This window comes from Chrysochloris asiatica, unplaced genomic scaffold (genome assembly GCF_000296735.1).
Source record: "Chrysochloris asiatica unplaced genomic scaffold, ChrAsi1.0 scaffold00045, whole genome shotgun sequence".
Taxonomy (NCBI): domain Eukaryota; kingdom Metazoa; phylum Chordata; class Mammalia; order Afrosoricida; family Chrysochloridae; genus Chrysochloris; species Chrysochloris asiatica.
Window position 1 is genome coordinate 9,820,421 of NW_006408563.1, and position 27,897 is coordinate 9,848,317.

Below are 27,897 nucleotides of genomic sequence, written 5' to 3' on the forward strand. Positions count from 1 at the left end.
ACTCAAGTGTGGCAACAGTAGTGAGGTTGGACCAGGATTGGACATTGTTTCGTTCTGCTGTGTATAAAGTCTTTATGAGTTAGTGTCAACTCAATGGCACCTAACAACAACAACAACAATAAATCATAAAAGACTTATCAGCAGAAAATCAGTAAAAGAGAAAAGGTAGAAAAAGAGATGTAGCGTTAAATAAGCAAGAATTGTACTTCTCAGCCACTGAACAATTGAGAGTTGTCTGGAACAATTCTGTGAATTTACCTCACCAAGTCTAAGAGCAGTGTCTGAACATGTTCACCCAAGGTCTAGTGGGGCTTTCTGGTCATGAGCCTTGGGTTTGATTGTGGTTTCAACTCCTACTAGATATGGTGGTTTTAAAGTATGTCCACAAATTCTTTGACAATTCTCTCATCAAATGAGAAGACTCTCCCCTGGAATGAGCACCACACTTGTGAACTTACTTCTAATGAATACGATGTATCAGAAGTGAGACGACATGACTGCAAAGCTTGTTGTTGTTAGGTGCTGTCAAGTCATATCTGACTCATAGCAACCTTATGCACAACAGAACAAAATACTGTTAGGTTCTAAGCCATCCTCACAATCATTGTTCTTCTTAAGTCCACTGCTGTTGCCACTGTGCCAATCCAACTTGTTGGAGGTCTACCTCTTTTTTGCTGACCTTCCACTTTACCAAGCATGACGTCCTTCTCCAGGGACTGGTCCTTTCTGATACTATGTCTGAAGTAATAGAGGCAAAGTCTCGCCATCCTGGCTTCTAGGAGCATTCTGGCTGTGCTTCTTCCAACACAGAGTTGTTTGTTCTTCTGTCAGTCCATGGTACTCTCAATATTCTTCTATAACACCATAATTCAAATGTCTTCTTTATTTACAGTCCAATTTTCTCATGCATATGAGGCTACTGGAAATACCATGTCTTGGTTCAGGTAAACCTTACTCCTTAAACGGACGTACTGGCTCTTAAACACTTAAAGAAGTCTTGTGCAGCAGATATGCCTAATGCAATATGTCATTTGATTTCTCGACTGCTGCTTCCATGAGTGTTGATAGTGGATCCAAGCCAAATGAAGTCTTTGACAATTCCAATCTTTTCTTCATATATCATGATGTCATTTGTTGGTCCAGTGGTGAGGATTTTTTTTTTCCTTTACATTGAGGTGCAATCCATGCTGAAGGTTGTGGTTTTTTTATCTTCATAAGCAAATATTTTAAGTCCTCTTCCCTTTCAGCAAGCAAGGTTGTATCATCTGCATATCAAAGGTTGTTAATGAGTCTTCCTCTGATCCTGATGCCACGTTCTCTTTCATATAATCCAGCTTCTTGGATTATTAGCTCATCATACAAATTGAATAAGTATGGTGAAATAATACAACTCTGGCACACACCTTTCCTGATTTTAAACCATTCAGTGTAGAACAACTGCCTCTTGATCTACGTAGTTTCCTCAAAAGCACAATTCGGTGTTTGGGAAAACCCATACTCCGCAATGCTGTCCACAGCTTGCATCATCCACACAGTCGAAAACCTTTGAACAGTCAACAAACCACAGGTAAATATCTTTATGGTATTCTCTGCTTTCAGCCAAGGTCCATCTGACATCAGCAATGAGATCACTAGTTCCATGTTCTCATATCAATCTGGCTTGTACCTCTGGCAGTTCTCAATGTACTGTTGCAGCCATTTTTTTGTCTTTAGCAAAATTTTACTATCATGTGGTATTAAACATACTGTCCAATGATTTCTGCATTCCACTAGAACACCTCTCTTTGGAATGGGAATAAATATGGATTTCTTCCAATCAGTTGGCCAGGTAGCTGGCCAGGTAGCATTTCTTACATGAGTGAATGCCTCCAGTACTGCATCAGTTTGTTCAAACATTTCAATTTGTATCCCATCAATTCCCAAAGCCTTGTACTTTGTCAAGTGTACCTTGGAAATCTTTCAGTGCACCTTGGACTCCTTCCTTCAGTACCACTGGCTCTTGATCATATGACATTTCTTAAAATGGCTGAACATAGACCATTTAATTTCTTTTTGGTACAATGACTGTGTATTTCCTCCATCTCCTTTTGATGCTTTCTGCATCATTCAATATTTTGTCTATAGGATCTTTCAATATTACAAGTAGAGGCTTGAATTTTTTCTTCAGTTCTTTCAGCTTGTTGAAAGTGTTCTTTCCTTTTGGTTTTCTAACTCCAGGTCTTGTCTCATCATTATAATACTTGACTTTGTCTTCTGGAGCTGCCCTTCAAATTTTGCTATTCAGCTTTTGCACCTCCTCATTTCTTCCATTACTTTAGCATCTATATATGCTGGAGTTTCAGAGTCTCTTCTGACATCCAATTTGGTCATTTCCTTCTTTGTTGTCTTTTCAATGACAGTATGCATTCTTCCTGTATGATGTTCTTGATGTCATCCCACAACTCTTCTGGTCTTCGGTCTTTAGTGTCTAATGCATCAAATCTGTTCTTCAGATGATCTCTGAAGATTTCAAGATCATGAGTTTCATACACCTGTTTTAATTTCCTTCAGCTTTAGCCTGAACTTGCATATGAGCAATTGATAATCTGTTCCACAATGCCTTGGCCTTGTTTTGGCTAATAATATGGAGCTTTTCCACCATCTTTTTACACAGATATAGTCCATTTGATTCCTTTGTGTTCTAATCTAGTGAAGTTTATGTATATGGCTGTCTTTTATGTTGTTTTAAAAAAGTATTTGCAATGACTTAGTCATTTTGTTGTTGTTAGGTGCCATCGAGTTGGTACCGACTCATAACAACCTTATGCACAGCAGAACGAAACATTGCCCGATCCTGGGCCAACCTCATTATCGTTGCCACGCTTGAGTCCATCGATGCTGCCACTTGGCCAATCCATCTCATTGGGGGTCTTCCTCTTTTTCTCTGACCCTCCACCTTACCAAACATGATATCCTTCTCCAGAGACTGCTCCTTCCTGACAATATGTCCAAAGTATGAGAGACGAAGTTTGGCCATCTTGGCCTCTAAGGAGCACTCTGGCTGCATTTCTTCCAAAATGGATCTATTGGTTCTTTTGGCAGCCCATGGCACTTTCAATGTTCTCCTCCAATACCATAACTCAGATGACTTAGTCATTAATCTTGCAAAATTCTATCATGTGATTTCCGTGACCAAGGCCTTATTTTTCAACTACTGATCCTTCCTCTTTGTTTCCAACCTTTGCATTACAGTCACCTATAATTATCAATACATCTTTTTTTTATATACTTTTTTAACATTGAAAATTTTTTATTGTAGTGAAGTATGTAGAACAAAACACTTGTCATTTCAACCATTTACACAAGTACAATTCATTAACATTAATTGTATTCACCTTGTGGAAACAACATTCTATATATATTTATACATTATAAAACAATGTATTTTTTGCATATAAATTTTATGTGTCAGTAAAAACTATTTTTAGCTTACTATTTGAAAAATGTAAAAGGCATTTTTAGCTTGTGGGTTTCACATAAATAGGTGGTGAGCTGGCTCAAACTGTAGCTTGCCAACCCACTACTGGTTATCAATACATCTTGATTGCATGTTTGAATACTTTCAAACTGAAGATGTTGGTAGAATTCTTTTATTTTCCTCAACACTAGCTTCAGTAGTTTGTACGTAAATCTGAATAACAGTGGTGTTGACTGGTCTTCCTTGTAGCATATGGATATTATTCTATCACAGACACCATTATACTTCAAGATAATCTTGATAAAGGAAACAAGTGTAAATTGGTACAATTTGATGAACTTGACCTATACTTGTGGATGTAGTAGCTCAAAATACCAACTGAGAGGGAAGGAGTCTTCACATTAAGGATCAATCCTATCCCCTCTGTATACACAGTAGATAAGGATGGGCAACTTAAACACTGGCTATATAAAGCATGGGGTTGGGTGCTATAAAGGCACAAAGTGACTGGCTTACAAGTTTTCAAGAGGGAGTTTAGTTTCAGAGTGTGCGGGGGAAGGTAGAATCCCCACTGAATAGGATTCATTTTGTCTTGACGGGTCTGATGGAAAGAGATGGGGATAAGATTCTTATAATTCAATAGTAAGTAATTGTTATCATGACTAATTGTGACAGTCACAACTGTAAAAGTAGAAGTTTTGTAACAAAAACAGGGGAGTAGTTAATCTTGCAGTTCAGGAACAGAGGACCCTAGGACTATCAAGGGAGAAGAGCACGAGCAGAATGTGGGACCCTATTCAGAGACGCAGTGACTTCAGAGAAGGAGACAGAGAGGAAGGCATGGAGAAATACAGCAGCTAAGGACTTGAGACTCAAGGAAAGAGAAAGGCTGTGTGTTGGTGGCCAGGTATTGATGGCCAGGAGGCAGTCTTGCAAAATATGCCCTTTGGTTGTTTAAATGATTATATATCCCTGAGTGTTTTTGTGTACATCCCCCCCACCCATCCCCACCAAAACACAAAAACAAAAACAGAGGGAATAGAAGCAAATACTGTTGAATGATGATACACAGAGGATATTGTAATCATTGCAGTAAAACGATGAGTGTAAAACCGATATTTTCCCATATAAACTATCACTCAATTCAAAATAAAAACTTTTAAAAAAGATAGATCTTAAAATGTTCTTTTGATGATGAATGTGACACCATTCCTCTTCAATTATTAATTCCCAGCATAGTAACCATATGATTGTCATATTCAAAGTAACCAACAGCATAGCAGTCCATTTCAGCTCACTAATGATGATATTGACTCATGCATTCCATTTCATTTTTGATAACTTCCAATTTTCTTAGATTCATACTTTGTAAAGTCTATGTTATACTGTTTGCAGCTGTTTGTCCTCATTTTGAGTTGTACCCAATCAGCAAATGAAGGTCCCAAAAGTTTTACTCCATTTATGCTATCACAGTCAACTTTACTTTGAGGAGGCAGCTCTTCCCCAATCATATTTTGAATGCCTTCCAACCTGCAGGGCTCATCTTCCTGCACTATATCTGACAATATTCTGGTGCTATTCATAATGTTTCAATATTCAATATTCTGATGCTGACAGTGTTCCACTGCTATTCATAGGTTTTCCATGACTAAGTATTCTGAACTAGTCTTCTTCTCTTTCTTCCTAGTCAATCTTAGTCTGGAAGCTCAGCTGAAACCTCTCCACCATGGGTAACCCTGGTGATATTTAAAATACCAGTGGCATAGCTTTCAGCATCACAGCAACCCACAAGTCACCACATACAATAGACTGACAGATGAGTGGTGGCTTCCAAAGCTAGGACATAAAAAGAGCTTCTGCCTGGCTCTTCTTCTCTTTTGAATCATTACTCTAGGGGAAGTCAGTGCCATGTCATAAGAACACAGTTCTGTGGAGAGTCCCAAATAAACTGGAACTAAGACCTCAGCCAACATCCAGCACCAATTTCCCAGTTATATGAGTGAGCCACCTTATGACTCCACTCTCAGTCAAGCCATCAGTTGAACCCAGCTGGGGCCAGAGCCAGAACAACCCAGCCAAGCCGTTCTTAAGCTCTTGACTTACAGAAACTATGTGAGACATAAATAAATCAGTATAGTTGTTTTAAGGCACAAAATTTCGTGGTGATTTGTATACATTATTAGATAAATAATTCAACTGAGTTCCTTGTCCTGTTCTGTCAGTAAAAGGAAAGGATATTAACTATTTCATAAGACTGTAGTGTTAAATATAACATAAAAATGGAATTGTCTGGGAGATGGGCAACTTGGACATTAGATACCCAAATGGGGGGGCGGGGGAAGGACTACAAAGGCTTACAAGCTTTCAAGAGGGAACCTAGAGCTAGGGGGCATGGAGGAAGGCAGAATCTCCAGTGAGTACTATCCAATCTGTCTAGGCGGAGCTGATGAAATGAAATGCAGAAGGGTCACTTGTGATACAAAAGTGAATGATTGTTATCGGGACTGATTGTGAAGGTAGGAAATGTAAAGGTAGACGTTTTGTAGCAAGGAAGGGAGTGATTAACTCTCCAGTCTAGGAGCAGAGGTCTCTAGGACCATCAACGGAGAAGAGCCGAGAGCAGGACCCTACCCAGAGAAGCAGTGAGACCCGAGATAGAGGCAGAGACGATGACGTGGAGTGATGAAGCAACTGGGGACTTTGAATCCAGAGAGGGAGAGGGACTGTGTGCTGAAAAATGGAGTGGAGGGGGAAGTGTAGGGGGCGGGTTTGTAGGATATACTCTTTGGTCGGTTGATGATGCATGGAGAGGATTGGAACCATGGCAATGAAACAATATACTGTGGAATGAATATAAAACTAACGTTCTCTCATGTAAAATATCATATAATTCACAATAAAACATGAAAAAAAATGGAATTGTCTGGGAGCAGATCTGGGAAAATTTTCCCTGTTCTCCTGAATATCGATATTCAATAAATGCTTTGCTCTATGCTCTGATTTAAAAAAATCAAAAGGAGTCATCTGACTGACAGGATGGTGTCAATGGTTGGCTGGACAACATCCCCAAAACTTTTCTTTACTGAAACTGAAGGCTACTTTTACTGTACATCAGAACACCCTCATTGATCAATGATATTCTGGCAGCAATTCCATCTCATTGACCAAATCCTGACAGCATTTCTTTAGTCAACTGCATAAACAAATCAGAAATAAGTTTCTTTGCTTCCATGCTTTGTTATGTTTATAGGGAGTAACAATCCAGAGGCAGTCATTTTAATAGAACAAGGGGACACTGAATAGTTTAAAATCAGGAAATGTGTGCATCCGGGTTGTGTTCTTTCACCATACTCATTCCATCTGTATGCTGAGCAAATAATCCAAGAAGCTGAATTATATGAAGAAGAATGTTGCATCAGGATTGGAGGAAGAAGACTCATTAACAAACTGCAATATGCAGATGACACAACCTTGCCTGCTAAAAGGAAAGAGGACTTAAAATATTTACTGATGAAAATCAAAGACCACAGCCTTCAATATGGGTGGCATCTCAATGTAAAGATAATAAAATCCTCACCACTGGACCAATAAAGATCATGATAAATGGAGAAAAGATTGAAGTTATCAAGATTACATTTGGCTTCGATCTACAATCAACACTCATGGAAGCAGCAGTGAAGAAATCAAATGACATATTGCATTAAGCAAATCTACTGCACAAGACATCTTTAATGTGTTGAAGAGCAAATGTGTCACACTTTGAGAGCTAAGGTTTGCCTGACTCAAGACATGGTATTTTCAATAGCCTCATACACATGTGAAAGTTGGGATCATCACAATTAATAAGGAAGGCTGTAGAAGAATAAATGTCTTAGACTGATGGTGTTGGAGAATATTGAGAGTACCATGGCCTGCAAGAACAAACAAATCTGATTTGGAAAAGTACAGCCAGAATGGTCCTTAGTGGCCAGGATGGCAAGACTTCGCCTCTCATACTTCGGACATACAATCAGGAGGGACCAGACCTTGGAGAAGGACATCATGTTTAATAAAGTGGAGATGAAGTGAATAAGAGGGAGACGGCCAAAGGGGATCTTCGCGAGGATGACACAGGACGGGGCAGTGTTTCATTCTGTTGTGCACAGGGTTGCTATGAGTTCCAACTAACTGACCAGCTCCTAACAGCAACAAAGCTATAATGACTTTTCTCTTCTGTCTGGCCCACAATTAACGGTGGAAAAAATATAATAAATTTTATATAATGTAATAATGGTGATACAAATAAGGTGCCAATGTCCTTAAAATCAACATTAATAAGTATAATTATCAAGAAAATGGGTAACATGTTCCACAGATTGCTGATAGCCTACTAATTAACTCACTGTCATAAGCAAAATCTCCATGTGGTAGAAAAGGGCTTCCAACATGGCTCCCTAACCACTTCCTCTGAGGGCGTAGTCAGACTTCGATACCCAGTACCAGGCTCCAGATGAAACACAAGACAGTACCTAGAACCTAGGTTCTATCAATATTATTTATTCCAAACATGTCCTTTCAGGAGTCACAGATCTCTAGTCATGGATTGGAATCCTGGTATGGCACTGTAGGATACGCAATGGACTGCTAACCTCAAGGTCAGCAGTTCAAACCCACCAGCCACTCCTCAGAAACCCTCTACAGGTTTTCTTTGAGTCTGAACCGACTTGACGGCACCTGAGAACAATCATGGATTATTCTCTCCTGTGGAGGACAGAAGCAAACAGTGAAACACTGAATTCACCTATTGTTTACAAGATAGAGCAGACTGATTTACTTTGCTCAAAAGCTTTCTCATCAAAGTCCTTGTAAGAACACTATGACATGGTCACCCTTTCTGAAGGCGGGGGAGAAACAGAACAAATACTGCCTTCTAGTTGTTTTTCTCCTTTTTCTGGGCTCTTTCTAGGTTATGCAATGAGCAAGCAAAAGCTAGATTAACCTTGAAATCACAAGTTCTGAGTGGCAGTCCTGTCTCTCCTACCTTCCAGCTGGGGTCTGACTATGACTCTGCAAACTGTAAGTGCTTATTCAAATATAGTATATTAACTGTAAAGAGAATAAAGACAAAACCACTACTGTCAAGTTCATTCTGACTCATAGCAATCCTTTACGACAGTAAAACTACCGTAGAAATGGTTTCTAATGCTGGAAACCTTCAGCAGTATTTATGAGGAGTGAGAATCCAAGAAGCCCTTGGCTGCTAACAGAAAAGGTAGTGCAAAGCCACCAGCCACTCTGGGGGAGAAAGAAGTCATAGTCTGCTTCCATACAGATTTCAGCCTTGGAAACCCTATGACGCAGTTCTTGTCTGTACTCCAGGGTCACTATGAATCAGCATGGACAGGACAGCAATGATTTGGGGCTTTTTTCTCTCTTTATTTTTGGAAGCGAGACTCCATGTAAAGCCATAAGCAAAGTGCCTAACACAAGGTAAGCTTCTAATAAATTTTACACTCTGATGATTACCACTCCAATGTAGTTTTATTGTATTACTCTCTTGGTTGCTTTCAGAGCTCTTACTTTACCCCACCAATATCTTATCTGTTTGCTTGTTTATTATCTGACTCATACACTCCTCCCAAATGTTCACTATTAACTCGAAGACAGAGGTCACTAGGCAAGAGAGAAATCAAATAGCACATAATTACTATAGATAAGTCCCCAGTTCCTAGTGGGATGGGAATGATGAGTGCCACTCCTTACAAGGACAACTGTCCACCAAAGCAGGATTCCAAGTCCCATCTCTAGTGGAAAAATGAGGAGCTGGAGGCCTAGAGAGATGGTGGGAGAAGGGGAGACCATGTCTCTCCACGTCATCTTAATGAACCCTGTCCTGTTGCTCTGAGTCACAGGAGGGAAAATAAGTCTATTGAGGACAGCATTAATAACTTCTTTTAGAAAAATCAGCACAAAGCTGACCCCATGAGGTGGAGGTTTAAAGATGCTTCAAATGTCCAATTTCCCCAGGATGCTATGACACTCCATTATCTCTGATTATCAACCATCAGTCTTCCCCTCAGTATTCTCTCTTACTTGCCAGGGCTCCGAAATTCACTGCAATGAACAATCAAAAAAATGGCTCAAAAGGTTGTGGAGCCTGGCAAGCCTCAAATTTGTAGTTCTGATTTCATTCTGGAGTATTCTCCTCATTCATGCCAAATCGGTGGGTCAGACAACAGACTGTTGAATACTAGGCTGAAGAAGCTATGAATCAGGTCAGGTAATAGGTGGTCAGCTCAAGTCCCAACAACCAGAGGTCAGATGGAGGTCGCCAGATGCAGGATCCAGAACAAGAGAATAAACTTTGCCAAAGTTTTGCTCAGCATGGTCACAGAGATGAAAAATGGTCAAAAGTGAAGAAAAATGATCTCACTTGGTTGGTCAAGCAAAGGCACTCACCAGTATTCACACCTCCAAGGTGACTCCCTGAGTCCTCGGCTAGGGTCTTTTAAGGTAGTAACTGGCATCTGATTGGTATTTGTCAGGATGGTTCAGCACAAGAACTAGTCTTCTGTGCATCCTCAATTTGGAAGGCCACATACAGAGCACTGGTGGAGGAGTGTTTTCAGCCTCATGACATCAAAAGGTCATGCTATAGACATGTAGATCATTACCGAGCATGTTAGGCAGGCCAGATCTGGTCTCAGCCAGTTCTGTGACTCCAGCCTCCTGCTTTTAATTCAACAGGAAGCTGGTGACTGGCCTAATAAGGGAATGGCTTAAAACAGGAAGTTAGTTCTTGTTTTAACACAGGTATCACAGAACACAGCTAATTTGAGACCACGCCTCCAAGGAAACTAAGAGTGGTACTTGAGTCAAATCCTCTAGTAAGGCAGGGACTCTAGATACACCCACCCTAATCCTGCTTCATTAGCAAAACAGACAACTCGTTCAAAATAGAACCATAAACACTAGCACAGACGCTAAGATTTACAATACATCACAAAATAGAGGACTGAAGCTAGTGAAAGTTGGACAATGAATAAGGAAAACTGTAGAAGAATTGATGCATTTGAGTTATGGTGTGGGAGAAGAATATTAAAGGTACCTTGGACTGCCAAAAGAACAAACAAATCTGTGCTGGAAGAAATACAACCAGAATGCTCCTTAGAAGTCAGGATAGCGAGCCTTCGCCTCTTATACTTAGGACATATTCTCAAGAGGGACCAGTCAGTCCCTGGTGAAGTACATCATGCTTGGTAAAGTGGAGGGTCAGTGAAAAAGAAGACCCTCAATGAGAATGACTGACACAGTGGCAGCAGCAAAGGGCTCAAACGTGAACAACAATAGTAAGGATGTCCCGGCAGTGTTTAATTCTTTTGTCCACAGAGTCACTATGAGTTGAAACCTACTCAACATTACCTAGTAACAACAACAAAAAGGCTAAAAAGGTCACATTAAGCAATTAATTGCACTTCAGGCCACCCCCTGGGTCTTCTAGCCATTGGTCCCTTCATACTAAAAAGGTGCTGTAAGATAAACACTGGACTGCTAACCACCAGGTTAGCAGTCCAAATCTGCCACTCACTCCTTGGAAACCCTATACAGCATCATTGCGAGTTGGAACTTAATGACAACAACCACCCAATCATTTTACCAGTCTAAAACAGTCATTAATAATTAGTCCTTTAGGATGGCAAACAGTCCTAAACATGAGATTACTCAGGTAGCCACCATCTGATGTTGGTGTCCATTTGATCTGGTGAGAGTCTACAAAAGTTTGTCTCATCTTCACTCTTCCTGACTTCTTTCATATCTGAGAGATGATTATTCTCTTATCCTCAGTCTCTGTCAAGGTATTACTATAATGTTAGATTTTCCCCACTACATAACCCATTTATTCATTTCCTTACTTTCAACTAATAATTTCTCCTTCTTTTCATTTGCCATTTATTTTTACTCAACCTTTTCCACCTTGGGAAAGGATATCAAAACACTGCCTGGTCCTGTGCCATGCTCATAATCATTGCTAAGTTTGAGCCCACTGCTGCTGCCACTGTGCCAATCCATCTCACTAGGGTCATTGTCCAGGGACTGGTCCCTCCTGATAATATGTCCAAAGTATGAAAGACCAAGTCTCATCATCCTGACTTCTAAGGAACCTTCTGGCTGTATATATCTTCCAATACAGATTTCTTTGTTTTACTATGGTACTTTTAATATTCTCCTCCAACACCATACCTGAAATGTATCAATTCTGCTACAACTTTCACATGAATATGAAGATACTGAAAATACCATGGTTGAGGCAGGCACACCTTAGTTCTCAAACTGATATTTTGGTTCTAAAACACTTTGAAGAGGTCTTATGCAGCAGATTTGCCTAATGTCATAAGTCACTTGATTTTCTGCTGCTGTTTTTGTGAGTGTTGATAGTGGATCCAAGCAAAATGAAGTCTTTGAAAGTATCAATCTTTTCTCCATTCATTATAATATTATTTATTGGTCCATTGATGAGGATTTTTGTTTTTGTTTTTACATTGAGGTATTAAACCCACACTGAAGGCAGAAATTTTTTTTTTTTTTATCTTCATCCATAAGTATTTAAGTCCTCTTCCCTTTCAGCAAGCAAAGTTGTATCGCTTAAATGTCAAAGGTTGTTCAGTAGTCTGCCTCCAATCCTGATGCCACATTCTTCTTCATAGAATCCAGCTTCTTGATTATTTTCTCAGCAGACAGATTGAATATGTATAGTGAAAGCATATAACAATGGCAAATGCCTTTCCTGATTTTAAACCATTCAGTTTCATCTTGTTCTGTTCGAATGACTGCCTCTTGGACTATAGAAAGGTGAGGTTGGCCCAGGATTGCACAGTGTTTCGTTCTGCTGTGTATAAGGTCGCTATGAGTCGGTACCAACTCGATGGCACCTAACAACAACAACAAGAAGAGCACAATAAAGTATTCCGGAATACTCATTCTTCACAATGTTGTCCAAAGCTTGTCATGAACCACATTGTAGAAAGGATAGGCAAACACCTTTCTGGTATTCTCTGCTTTCAGCCAAGATCCATCTGACATCAATAATGACATCTCTAGTTCCATACCCTCTTCTAAATCTGGTCTGAATTTCTGGCAGTTCCCTGTCAATGTACTGTTCAAGTCATTTTTAAATTATTTTTAGCAAAATGGTATTGGCATATGATATTAATGATATTGTCTGATTATTTCTGCATTCCATTGGGTCACTTTTCTTTAGAATGGGCACAAATATGGATCTCTTCCAATCAGTTGGCCAGGTACCTGTCTTTAAAGTTTCTTAGCATAGATGAGTGAGTGTCTTCAGTGCTTCATCAGTTTGTTGAAATATTTCAATTTGTATACCATCAATTCCCTGAGCCTTGTACTTTGCCAATGTCTTTACTGTACCTTGGACTTCTTCCCTTAGTACCATTGGCTCATGATCATATGCTGTCTCTTGAAATGGCTGAACATAGATCATTCCATTTCTTTTTGGTACAGTGATGCTATGTACTTCCTTCTATCTTCTTCTGATGCTTTCTGCATCATTCAATATTTGCTCATACGATCCTTCAATATTGCAAGTAGAGGCTTGAAGTTTTTCTTCAGTTCTTTCAGCTTGAATTTCTGAGTGTTCTTCCCTTTTGATTTTGTAACTCTAGGTCTTTGCACATTTCATTACATATACTTGACTTTGTCTTCTCGAGCTGCCTTTTGAAATCTTCTGTCCAGCTCTTTGATTTCCTCATTTCTTTCATTTGCTTTAGCTTTAGCATCTGCACATGGGAGAGCAAGTTTCAGAGTCTCTTCTGACATCCATTTAGGTCTTTTCCTTCTTTCTTGTCTTCTCAATGACAATTTGCTTTCCTCCTGTATGATGTTCTTGATGTCATCCCACAACTCTTCTGATCTTCGGTCTTCAAATCTTTTCTAGAGATGATCTCTAAATTCAGGTGGGATATATTCAGGGTCATATTTTGGCTCTTGTGGACTTGTTTTAAATTTCTTCAGCTTCAGCCTGAACTTGCATATGAGCAATTGATAGTCTGTTCCACAATCTTCCCCTGGCCTGGTTTTGGATGATGATATGGACCTTTTCCACTTCTCTTTCAACAGAAGTAGTCAACTTAATTTCTCTGTATTTAATCTGGTGAGGTCCACGTGTATAGTTGTATTTGATGGTGTTTAAAAAAGGTATTTGCAATGAATAAGTCTTCTATCATGTGATCACCAGCATCATTTCTATCACCAAGTCATATTTTTCAACTCTTGATCCTTCATTTTTATTTCCAACCTTTGCATTCCAATCACCAGTGATTATCAATACATCTTGATTGCATGTTTGATCAATTACAGACTGAAGAAGTTGGTAGAATTCCTCAATTCATCATCACTGGCTTTAGTGGTTGTGCATAAATTTGAATAATAGTTGCATTAAATGGTCTTCTTTGCAAGTGCATGAATATTATTCTATCACAGACAACATTGTACTTCAAGACAGACCTCGAAATATGCTTTTTGATGAAGACTGTAATGTCATTTCTCTTCAATTTGTTGTTCCCGGTATAGTAAACCATAGAATCATCAGATTCCAATGACCAATACCAGTCCATTTCAGTTCACTGATACCTAGGATATCCATCTTTATTTGTTTCATTTCATTTTTAACAACTTCCGATTCTTCTAAATTCATACTTTGTACATTCCATATTTCACTTATAAATGGATATTTACAGCTGTTTCTCCTCATTTTGAGTTGTATCCCATTTACAGTTGAAGGTCCCGAAAGTTTTACTCCATCCTCATCATCATAGTTGATTCTACCTTGAGGCGGCACCTCTTCTCTAGTCATATTCTGAGTGCCTTCCAACCTGAGGGGCTCATCTTCCAGTGCTGCATCTTACACTGTTCCACTGCTACTCATAAGGTTTTCAGTGGCTAAACATCCAGAAGTACTCTGTCTCTTCTTCTTCCTAGTTTGTCTTAGTCTGGAAATGCCGCTGAAACCTGCCTACCATGAGTGGCCCTGCTGTTACTTAAAATATCAGTGACATAGCTTCCAGCATCACAACAACACACAGGCCACCACAGTCTGACAAACTGACAGAGGTAGAAGAATATGGCTAGTAGGGCCACATCAAGCCATTCACTGCACCTCAAAGACCTTTCAACTGACGAAAGATGCAATGCAACAAGAGTAAGAGTGAAAGCTGCTGTCTTGTTTCCTATCTGTCGACTGACCACGTGAGCCTAGGATTTTATAAGTGGCCTCAATCTTAATTACTCATTTTGTTTTCAGAGGTAGAGAAGACTTCCACCAAGAAAGCCCTGATTCTCAGGGAACAGGCAGTGTTGAGCATTCATGGGGAACTCTCTAGTGGCCCATACCCACTCTTTCAGCAGCCCACCTTCAAGATATTGAACTTGAAGTGATTTTGTGTGACCAGGAAGGATCTGCTCACTGGGCCCAGCATTCTGATTTGGGGGGATCACATGCATACTCATCAGCAGTTACTGGGCAGGAAGTATTCAAACAAACCTGAGGTTAGTCCTGTTCAGATCTCTGACCAAAAGCATAATGTCTCAGGTTCCACCTCCAATTCTGTTCTCCTCTTCCAACTCTCCTATCAATTCTGGCCTGCCCTCCCCACACCACAGCTTTTGTACTGATTTTTTTTTTTTTTCTCTGCAAAACCCATTCAAACTGATGGCTGGTTAGATCGATCTTTCTAGCTATCTACCTGGATATCTGCCCGGGATGGTTACCCTCTCATGCTATCACCTTCATCCAGTGTACCACTTGTTTGGAACATACTGCTTCCACCCCTGAGCCCAGCCCAGACTCCAGGCTCTAAGTTCCCTGATCCCTCACTTGTCTGGGATTAGACTCCATATACCAAGCACAAAGCTGTGGCAAGTTCTGAGCTAATGGTTCACAACCAAAATGAAACAAACACAGTGAAAGAAAAGTAATACTGGCTGGAACTGAGTGAATTCAACATGCCAGGTGCTGCCCTATGTTCTTTTACAAATATGAACTTATATTGTATGACTCTGTGAAGCAGGTCCTGTTATCCACCCACTTTACAGAAGAGCAAATGAATCATAGGCTAGATAACAAGGCTGTCCAAGGTAACAAGCTAGGACCTAGTACAACCATAATTTAAACTCCACAGTTGTATTCTAGGGCCCTGACCACATTGCTATAATTGCACAACAATACACATATTCATTCAGTTCTTGCTTACAAAAGGTCCACAACCCAGCAAGGAAAGCAAACACAGACATCGAATTTAAGTCACAAATAACTTAATTTATCAATTCACAGAAAATCATCGTTTTATCTTTTGATACAAAAGATATACTCAGTACCATGTGCAACTGGGAACTTTCCTGCTGATAAAACATCAACTGGAGGACAATTACATAACCTCTTTTAAAAGAAAAAGTGACTCATTAAGAAAATATTTTCTCATTCTCATATGGGTATTAATGGCTAAAAAAGAAAGAACACCTATTTGGAGCTGAGGAGACAGCATTTCTCACATCTAACCAAAAATAGGACACGAGAAAATGGGATCGTATCTGAAATCCTGGAAAATCCATCCTAATATTTGCTCATTTTAGTTTGTCTTAGAATATCTTTCAAGACTTCCTAGGATCACAAACCAAACAATCCAAACCCACTGCTATCAAGTCAGTTCTGACTCAAAGCAGCCCTATAAGCCACAAAGCAGAACTGACTCATAGAGTTTCCAAAGATGGAATCTTTTACAGAAGCAGACTGCCACATCTTTTTCCTGCAGGAAAGCTGGTGGGTTTGAACTGTCAACCTTTCAGTTAGAAGTTAAGTTCTACACCAATACACTGCCAGGGCTCCTTGTTGGTAACATTCAAGTCTGACTCATCCTATGAGAATGTTGAGATGTTTGCAAACTTCTACATCAATCTTCTCAAGGAAGAGATAAATTATTAAACATAATGTTATTCCACTTCTCTTCACTCTGCATCACCAGTGATTCCGTTTGAGTCAGACATCCAATAACAATCAAACAAAAGAATCAATTCTGGACCAAACAATGGTCATGCTCAAGAGGACAGAACAGATTCAGCCCACACAAAAGTAAAGAAAGGATAGCAAAACTAAATGATGCATTTCTCAGATAATACCCAAGGCTGCTAGTTGAACACACATTTACCAAACTTGTAGTGAGTGCCTAGCACAGACAGCATTGTACCTCATGACTGATCTGGATGTCACACCATTCTTTTTGAATGTCACACCATTCCTCTTCAATCTGTCATTCCTGGTATAGTAAACCATGTGGTTGACAGATTCAAAATGGCCAATATCATATCCATTTCAGCTCACTAATGCCTAAGACATCTATGTTTATGCATTCCATTTCATTTCATTTTTGACAATTTCTAATTTTCCTAGATTCATTCCATATTCTGATTATTAATGGATGTTTACAGATGTTTCTCTTCATTTTGAGTTGTGCCCCATCAGCAAACGAAGGTCCCGTGGACTTTACTCCCACGGGATTTACTCCATTTGTGTCATCACGGTGAACTCTACTTGGAGGAGGCAGGTCTTCCCCAGTCACATTTTGAGTGCCTTCCAACCTGAAGGGCTCATTTTCCAGCACTAAATCTGACAGCGTTTCTCTGGTTTTCAGTGACGAAATATTCGGAAGTAGTTTGTCACTTCTTCTTTCTAGTCCGTCTTCGTCTGGAAGCTCATCTGAAACCTGTCTACCATGGGTGACCCTGCTGATATTTAAAATACTGGTGCCATAGCTTCCAGAATCACAGCAACTCACAAGCCGCCACTGTACGACAAACTGACAGACGAGTGGTGGTTTCAAAGCTCAGCTCAAGAATATTTAAAAAGTCAGCTCGAGAAGATAGTCAAATATTACAATTAAATGTGCAAAGATCTGGAGTCAGAAAACCAAAAAGGAAGATAATACTCAACATTCCTCAAGCTGGGGGAACTGAAGAAAAAATTCAAGCCTCGACTTTTGTTATTGAAGAGTTCCCTGGGCAAATTATTGAAAGATACAGAAAGCATCAAAAGAAGATGGAAGGTTAAGATGCTTGACTGTCTTTTGAATCTTGGTTTTCCTTGCATTACATTATAAAATAGACACTAGAAGGGGAGAGAAAGGAATAGCCAGAAATATCACCATAGAAAGCTTGTAAGTCCGTCTTCTGCCTATAACTGATTAGAATTCCTGTGGAGCCTCTGCATTATATAAGACTATAGATGGAATCCTGAACAGTATCCAGAATCTTCAGAGGTGGGAAATTTCCTTTGGTAAGGATGGGCAGACCAGCCTGGATCGCCTAGAAGAGCAGAAGATCCTTCTTGAAAGAAAGACCAACAGGAAAAATACAAAACAATATAGGCAGACAGACTGATTACTATAAGAAGCAAGTTGCTCGCCCAGGAGACATCAAGGCAAGTGGTCTGGTCCCCTCAGAGTAAACCCCCTTCCAAGACTAAGACTCAATGGGAATACACGCTCTGATTGGTGACCACATTCATCACCAATAAGGGGAAGTGAGGGAAAAACAGCAATGAAGCTGCAAGCTAAGCCCTGCAATGTTCAATAGACTCCTGTGAACCGGGTGGAGACCTGGTTGGCCAACAGTGTGGCAAGACCCAGGGACTCTTGGACCCAGAGTCAGTAACATAGCCATAGACGACTATAGTGGAGACTGAGGCATCCAGCTGATAAGAAGAGAAGGAATATGCACAAGAACACCCACACTTGCAGATAATACCTACTTGACCTGGCTTCAATGACTGGATGATCAGAGCTCAACCAGAAGAAGAAAGAAGAGGAAAAAAAGAGTAATCTGATACAATTTGATGAACTTGACCTACACCTATGGATGCAGTAGCTCAAAAGAGGGAACAAATCTTTACAGCAAGGATCATTCCCACCCCTTCCATACACAGAGTAGACAGGGATGGGCAACTTGGACAATGGCTACCAAAAATGGGGGGGCTACAAAGGCACAAAGTGACTGGCTTACAAGCTTTCAAGAGGTAACGTAGATCCAGATGGCATGGAGGAAGGTAGACTCTCCACTGAGTAGTATTCAATATGTCTAGGCAGGACTGATGAAAGGAAATGTGGATAGGTCTCTTGTGACAATAGTAAATAATTGTTATCAGGACTGATTGTGAGGGTTGGAAATGTAAAGGTAGACATTTTGTAGCAAGGAGGGGAATGATTAACTTTTCAGTCTAGGAGCAGAGGTCCCTGGAACCATCAAGGGAGAAGAGTGGAGAGCAGGACCCTACCCAGAGAAGCAGTGATCCCTGAGTTGGAGGCAGAGACAATGACATGGAGAGATGGAGCAGCTGGAGACTTTAGACACAGAGAGGGAGAGGGGCTGTGTGTTGATGACTGGCGGGTTTGGGGGTGGGGGCAGGCTTGTAGGATATACCCTTTGGTTGGTTGATGATGCATGGAGAGGATTGTAACCATGGCAATGAAACTATATACGATAGGATGAATGTAAAGCTAATGTTCTCCTATGTAAACTATCACATAATTCACAATAAAACATTTAAAAAAAAAGAAGATGGAAGGAATACACAGAGTCACTGTACCAAAAGGAAATGGTTGCTATTCAAACATTTCAAAAGGTAGCATATGATCAAGAGCCAATGATACTGAAGGAGGAAGACCAAGGTGCATTGAAGGAATTGGCAAAAAAAAAACAAGGCTCAAGGAATTGAGGGAATAAAAGTAGAAATCTTTCAAGAAAGTGAGGTGGCATTGGAGGCACTCACTCATCTATGCCAAGAAATTTGGAAGGCAACTATCTGGCCAACTGACTGGAAAAAATCCGTATTTGTACCCATTCCAAAGAGAGGTGACTCAATGGGGTCTGACAATATATGGATCCAGAAATCAGTTTCTGGAACTCAGGGCTTCTCCATGCTGCAGTATTAAGGATGAAAAGGCAAGACCAAAGCACAACAATTTTCAAACTAAGCCTTGTGGCAGAGACAATGCTATGAGTTCACGTAACTCTATTCCTTAGTCTCCTAATACACAGCTGGGCTAATTCTCTCATTTCCCCTGCAGTTAAGTAGGGCCACGTGAATGATTTCTGATCAACAGAATGTAGGTAAAAAGAATGATCACTTTCAGGACTGGGACCTAACTAAATCCCTTGTGAGGTTCTCCAGGTACGCTCTCTTTTCCTTCATCCACCTGTCAGATACAGAGGATCCTGCAGAAGACCCCAAGGCTTCCAAAGATGATGGAGTCACTGAAAATCACATGGAACAAAGCTCTCTCTACTCAATCCACATTGCACTGTGACATGAGTAAGATACAAGCCTTCATTGTATAAAGCCACAGCTTTTTGTAATGGTTTGTGACAGCAGCTAGTGTTGATCACTCTGATTGATACAGCCTGCCTGTGCCATGAACTCACTGTGAAGGCATTGTTGAACCTGTGTTCAGGGCATCCGCACCTACCTGTGTCATTGCCAATGCAATCGATTATCAGACAGATTCCGAGGGGCTTGCTTTGCATACTGTATCGTTCTTCCTGGATATGCTGGAAAGGAAAACTGGGGTTGTTAACGACTCTGGATATTGCTCTGTTCTCGGAAGTTCCCCCACCCACATACCATCACTTCCGGATGCCCTCAACATCCCTTTGGCAGGACAGTCATTCAATACACACAGCCTGAAGTCATCATGACTGACATTTCCTGTTAATACAGCATTTTCCCTCTACTAGAGTAGTGTACATGAGTTATTTTAGGTTCTATTGAAATTTAATGAAAACTGAAATATCTTTCCACATATCTCAGCTTTATGGAAAAAGATCATTTGAAACAGAAAAAATGGGTCATGTTTCTACAGTAGCCTGACCTCAAGAAGTTATACAGCGGCATCTTCCCAAAACCAGAACAAAAGGAGGCCTTCTATAGTTTCTTCTTAAGGAGAAACATCAGCCTAAGCAACATCCAGAACCCGTCAAGGTTCAGTGTTACTGCCTACATAAACGCTCAGCAATCACTCAGCTGCGAGTCAAAATACCACTCTGGATTTTCCCTGCACTCCAAAGTTCACTTATGCAATCCACTCCAACATCTGTCTCTATGACATCCAAGGGTCCCTGCAAAAGCGTTCTCAGGAGAACAGCACTCAGAATCTTATAGTTGTAATGAAGAATTCTTAATGGACAGATATTTTTAAAGAAGTCCGTGCGCTCAGCAGATAGTGTGCATGTGAATACAAATAGGATCATTCCGTACCTTAGGAAAAACCACTCCAGATTCCTGGACAGATGTCTTCACGGATTCCACTAAGAGAAGAAAGAGAAATCAATGGCAGAGCTGAAGGAAAACTAAGCTCACTCCCTGCGGGCTGCGTTTCTTTATATCACAAATGTTCTCATCATCCACTACCTTCCACTATCTTTTCTTTTCTTAGCTATACTCACACTGACCAGAAAATCTGCCCCTGTGTTAAAAAGAGGTTACATAGAAGAACTGCTTAAATAGCAATGAGAAATCTCCTCCCTCTCTCTCTCTCTCTCTCCTTCTCCAGGATAAATGCTAGGTAACTGATGTCTTTAACCTGATAGGAAAGGTCTAATAATTTCACCACTCCATAGCAGCAATAGCTTTCTTCTCAGAGAAGAACAGGCTTACATGCATTTGCTCTCTATGGCCATGTTTGCTTACTCCCGTGACATTGCAAATGGCAATGGAAAGATACGCAACAGTGAGCTTAGCAAATTTCTAAGCTGAAAATGAAGTAAGGTAGAGAAAACACTACTTTGAAACCATAAAGGGCTGGCTCAAACCCCAGAGCCATCACTGACCAGCTCAGTGATCTTACTTCCTTGAGTCTCCATTTTTATCATATCTAAAATCTGCTGGGTTTTTACATGTCTGAGAAATAATGTCTAAAGACCAGCAATGAAAATGCCAGCATTGGTAGAGTTTGGGGGACATGAAGTCTTTCAAACGCTAATGCAGTATCAGTAGGAACAGTCTTTTTAAAGGGCCGCTGGCAATACCCTTGGAGTCATCATCATTCTCCTTTTAGAAGTTTATCTGAAGGAAACAATTGAGCAAGTGTACAAAAATTTATGTCCAAGATATTTACTGAATGACTCTCTATATTGACCCCATACTAGGAAGAACCTGAAAATCTACCAACATGAAACTGGTTACATAAATTATGATACATATAATGGAATATCAAGTACTGTTAAAGAGAATAAGGGAGAATTTTATATATTTGACATGAAAAGATACACAAGATCTATTAAGTGAAAAAATGGGTAGTGTTAACATGTACTTAAATATATATAATTGTGTGTAACCACACACACACACACATACATATATACATTTTGTTGTTGTTATTAAGTGCCTTCAAGTTGGTTCTGACTCATAGCGACCTTGCATAAGGTTTCCAAGGAGTGGCTGGTGAGCTTGAACTGCCAGCCTTGCAGTTCAAAGTGACCTTGCAGTCCAGAGCATTATCCCACAGTGCCACACCAGGATATTGTTGTTTTGTTTGGTGTTAAGTACCATGGAGTCAGTTCTGACTCACAGTGACCCTGTATAGGGTTTCCAAGGAGCGGCTGGTAAGTTTGAACTGCCTGCCTTGTGGTTCATACAGACTTTGCAGTCCAATCCTTTACATATATAAAAGAACCTAGACTCTGGTGTGGCACTGTAAGATACGCACTGTACTACTACTACAAGGTCAGTGGCTCAAACCCACCAGCTGTTCCTCAGAAATTCTGTACAGGGTCGCCATGAGTCAGAATTAGCTAGATGTCACTTAACAACAACAACAGAAGTATATAAGTTGAATATTAGCAATAGCTGTCTTTCATAATTGGAATTAAGAAGGAATTTCACTGTTCTAAATATTCTATATTTTACCAATCAAGCATCATTATAACAAAAAAGAAAAGCACAAAATAATCTATGTATTATGCCAAGTTCTGTTTATGGTTTTGTAGTAGTAGTTGTTGTGTGCCATCGAGTCCATTTCGATTCATAGTGACCCAGTTTAGGGTTTCTAAGGCTGTAAATCTCTATGGGAGCAGAAAGCCTCATCTTTAGCCTGTGGAGTGATCGCTGGATTCGAACTACGGATACTACAGTTAACAACAGTCCAACGTGTAACCCTCTGTTCCATCAGGACTCGTTTAAGGCACTTGTTGTTGTGGCTGTAAAGTGCCGTCGAGTCGTTTTCGACCCATAGCACCCCTGTAAGGGTTTCCGAGGAGCAGCTAGTGAGCTTGAACCGCCAACCTTGCAATTCAAACGGCTTTGCAGTCTGACGCATTAACCCACAGCACCACACCAGGACTCCTTAAGCACTTAGTAAAAGCTTAATAGATGGCAGTTGTCATCATCATCACCATTCAGTTTAAAACCATTTGGAAGACCAAATAAATATAAATATTTGATTTTATCATTGATCATTTTAAGTGTCAAGGTATCAGAATGCTTTTTCTTTTATTAATAAATACACCAAGCCCAGAAAAAAGTAGGTAACTAGCTCTCCTCCTAGATTACCAGGCAGTCAGGAGGCTCAACTTACCTCACCTATATAATTCTGACCAAATACAACCTGTCATTAGTGAACACACCAGAAGAACACTGGTTGTTTTGAATTCCTACCCTAACCTACCAGGTCTTCTACTTTCCCTTTAAACAGCTTTCAGAAGACTGATCCTCACCATTCATCAGTGTTTTAACAAGCATGTTGTTGTGTCAGGAATAAATTCACTTCTCAAGAGCTTTTACTGGAGAGCAGAATATTAGGTAGGGAGTGATAGGCACAGGCTGTACCATCTGGCTAATGTGGGCAAATGCTTCTGTCTTCAGGTACATGCAGACAGCATGCAGACTGAGTCATAGACACTGGCAAGGGACCAGCTACATGGCTCCCAACAGAATCCTGTGCTGTTCATGATCCGTCCCTCTACTGGACCCAAACCTCTCATAAAACCGAGGCCCTCCTGACTATCAGCCTCTGCTTCCTGGAATTCTGAAACCCAAATCATTGGTCCTGTGGGCTCAGTCCTTACTTCGAAGAGAGGACCCAGGACCAGCAAACGAAATAGACATTAATAAAATGTTATGGAGTCAACTGCTGATGTTTTTAGAGAGAAGAGAAATCATGTGGGTTGAAATACTTCATTTTTACTGTATTTTTTCTATTTCTCACTTTGGGGGCGGGGGCAGAAGGAGGAAAAATGACTTCATGTGTAGTGTATCCATATGTATTAGATGAGCTATAAAACAAGATCCTGTTACCCTTTCTTCTTGCTGCTACGAGGTATTTGTTGTTGTTAAGTAACGTTGAGTCAGTTCCGACACATAGCAACCCTGTATAAGGTTTCCAAGGAACACTGGTGAGTTTGAACTGCCAATCTTGCAGTTCAAACAGACACTGCAGTCCAGTGCTTATCCTACAGCACCACACCAGGATTAGATATTAGGTGATTATTTAACATGGTTTGGTATTATAGTTTATGAAGTAAACTAAACAAGCAAATTCAAATGATAACTGAAAATACCAATGAGTAATGTAACTTAAACTTCTTTTTAGTTTGAGTTTAATTAGAACCTGTAAAGATATGGCAACATTTAAAATATGTAAATAAAGGAACTGGAAACTCTAAATATGCAACATTTTTACATGACCAAGCATTTATAAAGAATGAAGTTTTTAAAAAGTTTTCTTACTTTGAATGCCACGTTGCTTCTCAACCATTTTTTTTTCTTTACTTCTTTCATTCTGTAACTTCAAATATAAAAAAACAAAGTCACACTCTGTTAGCTTTTTAGAGACATACTGTACTACACCTCTTTAAATACCTCAAAAGGATTCTTAGCCAGAAAAAATAAAAATATCACGTTCACAGTTAAACTACCTGAAGACAAGCAAGAATCAGTAACTCCATAAATCCCGTTTTATACAGTCAAGGAACACAGCAACTCTCCTTTAAAAAGTGAAAAGACAAGGGAAGTATAAATATGTGAAACTAGCATATCAGAAGGGGTCCTGGTGTGGCACTGTAGGATAAGCACTGGACCACAGTTGGTTTGAACAGCAAGGTCAGCAGTTCAAACTCACCAGCAGCTCCTCAGAAACCCTATACAGGGTCGCTATGAGAGTTGGAACCAACTCGATGACACTTAACAACAACAACAACAAACATCAGAATTTCTCAAATAGCTCTATAAAGTCAGGTGCTACATGGTACAATATAGATGCTATGTTGTTGAGCAACTCATGAGTTTGAACCACCAACCCTGTAGCAGGCCAGTGTTTATCCTACAGCGCCACACATGGTGGTTGGTGGTGGTTATGTGCTGTGGTGTCAGTGTCGGTTCCAACTCCTAGAGAGTCTGTATAGGGTGTCTGAAGCTATAAATCTTTACAGGAGCAGAAAGCCTCATTCTTCTCCCTCTGAGCAGCTGGTAGATTCAAACTGCTGACCTTAGAGTTAGCAGCACAACACATAACCCATTATGCTACCAGAGCTCCTATAATAGCTCCGAATCAGACCAAGCTGTTAGAAGATGAAATTTACATTCAACCTGTAGTTCTAATCCCTACAAACCTGGGTATGCATCTTGATTCTACCATTTACTAGCAACATACTCCTGAGCACATTATTTAACCTACGTCTATTTCTTCACTGGCAAATTGAAGATAAAAACAGTATCTATGTGGCACATTCGGTTAATGCACTGGACTATGAAGTTGGTTTGAATTGCAAGATCAGCGGTTCAAGCTCACCAGCCACTGCTCGGAAACCCTATACCGGGTTGATATGGGTCAGAATTGACTTGACAGCACTTCAACAACAAGGTCATGGATTTACTGTGAAGATTAAATGTACACAAAGCACTTAGCACAATGCCTAGTATACAGAAAGTGCTTAGTAAATGTCCAGTTATTGTTTTTCTATAAAATACCTACTTAACTACGCATACAGTAAGACATTTATATGTGCTTCATTCTTGATAACCAGGTACCATTTCTTTTTCTTGTTAACTTTTTATTATGAACTAAGTGAAGGTTCAAATTTGTTGGGGTCCAGTTCTATATGTTGTTGTTGTTGTTACTAACAACTCTTAGCGGTTGTTAGTATAGGATTTCTAAGAAGGACTGGTAAGCCTGAACCACTGACCTTGAGGCTCAAACTGACCTTGCAGTCCAGCACATTAACCCACAGAATCACACACAGTTCTATATAGTATCAATATTATGCTTTATTTTCCACTTGGTTCTGTTGTGATGACACCCATTCTATTTCTTATTTGTTATCTTCATCAACTCCTTTTCCTTTGCTAGATTTGTTGGTTGTTTATCAATTTTATTAATCTTTAAAAAAAAAAAAAACCAACTAGCTTCTTCTAGTCTTATTGATTCTATTGCTTTTTTGTTTTATTTACTTCTGCTCTAATCTATACTTAACTTTGCTGCTCTTTTTCTAATTGTTGGACATAATTGGGTTAAGGTATTGATTTGGGTTCTTTCTTTTTCTTGGGTCTGTGCATTTACTGCTATAAATTGCCCTCTGAGCACTGCTTTTGCTGTTCCCCAACGGTTTTGGTATGTTGCATTTTCATCCTTATTTGATTCAAAGAATTTCTTAATTTCATTTTTTACTTCTCCTATTAACCCAGCTAGTTTTTAAGCAGAGTGTTATTCAGTGTTCATGTATTTGATTTTTCCCCCTGATCTTCCTATTGTTGATTTCTAATTTTATAGCATTGTGATCTACAAAGATGCTTTGTAGTATTTCAATATATTAAAATGTATCGAGGCTTGCTTTGTAGTCTAACATGTGATCTGTTCTAGAGAACATTCCGTGTGCACTGGAAAAGAATGTGTACTGTGCAGTTGTTGGGTGGAATGTTTTATATATGTCTAATTGACACGATGGAGTCCTGGTGTGGTACAGTGCACTGATGCACTAGACTGCAAAGTCTTCTTTGATTTGCAAGGTCGGCAGTTGCAACTCACCAGCTACTCCTTGGAAACCCTATACAGTGTTACTATGGGTTGGAACCGACTCGAGGCACTTAACAACATAAACAATTTGATGGAGTCCTGGTGTGGAGCTATAGGATAAGCATTCAACCAATAGGTCAGTTTGAACGACAAGGTTGGTGGTTCAAACTCAACAGCCACTCCTCAGAAACTGCATACAGGTTCGCTATAGGTTGGAACCAGCTCAACAGTACTTGAACAACGATGTAGTCAAGTTGGTTGATTGTGTTATTTAGTTCTTCTGTGTCTTCGTGGAATTTCTTTCTAGCTATTCATCTCTTCATCAAAAGTGGTGTAATAAAGTCTCCTATTATTATGCTTTGTTGTATTGTGGTGAGTTGTGAGTTTCTGTGATTCTGAAAGCTATGCCACTGATATTTTAAATACCAACAGTGTCAGCTATGGTGGACAGGTTTCAGATGAGTTCCAGATGAAGACAGACTAGGAAGAAAGAGTGACGAACTACTTCAGAAACGTTAGTCACTGAAAACCTTGTGAACAGCAGAGAAACACTGTAAGATATAGTGCCAGAAAATGAGCCCATCAGGTTGGAAGGCACTCAAAATGCAACTGAGGAAGAGCTGCCTCCTCAAAGTGGACTTGACAGTGTTCACGCGAATGGAGTAAAGACTGTGGGAGAAAAGCCCGCAGGACCTTCGTTTGCTGATGGGGCAAAACTCCAGATGAAGAGAAACAGCTGTAAACATCCACTGAAAATCAATCAGAACATGGAATGTACGAAGTATGAATCTGGGAAAATTGGAAGTTGTCAAAAATGAAATGGAAAGCATAAACATCAATTTCTTAGGCATTAGTGAGCTGAAATGGACTGGTATTGGCCATTTTGAATCTGATGACCACATGGTTTACTATGCTGGAAATGACAAATTGAAGAGGAATGGTGTTGCATTCATCATCAAAAAGAACATATCCAAATCAATTATGAGGTACAATGCTGTCTATGATAGGATAATATCCATGCGCCTACAGGAAAGTCCAGTTAATACCACTATTATTCAACATTACACACCAACCACTAAAGCCAGTGAGGATGAAATAGAAGAATTCTACCAAATTCTTCTATCTGAAATTGATCAAACATGCTATCAAGATGTATTGCTCATTACTGGTGATTAGAATGCAAAGGTTGGGAGTAAAGAGGAAGGAACAGTAATTGGAAAATATGACCTTGGTGATACAAATGATGCTGAAGAACGCATGATATAATTCTGCAAAACCAATGATTTATTCATTTCAAATACCTTCTTTAGACAGCAAAATACACATGAACCTCACAAGGTGGAATACATAGAAATCAAATTGACTACATCTGCAGAAAGAGATGATGGAAAA

At 39.9% G+C, this 27,897-nt stretch overlaps 1 protein-coding gene across 1 annotated transcript in view; it reads right to left on the bottom strand.

The window, feature by feature from the left end:
- CFLAR (CASP8 and FADD-like apoptosis regulator) overlaps positions 1-27,897 on the bottom strand; it is a 56,018-nt gene that overhangs the window by 16,188 nt on the left and 11,933 nt on the right. Inside the window, exons 5-7 of the mRNA XM_006861987.1 lie at positions 24,225-24,282; positions 20,757-20,806; positions 19,969-20,050 (exon numbers count right to left, since the gene is read on the bottom strand). Of these exons, the coding sequence (XP_006862049.1) occupies positions 19,969-20,050; positions 20,757-20,806; positions 24,225-24,282 (190 nt within the window). The remainder of the gene's footprint in view (positions 1-19,968; positions 20,051-20,756; positions 20,807-24,224; positions 24,283-27,897) is intronic.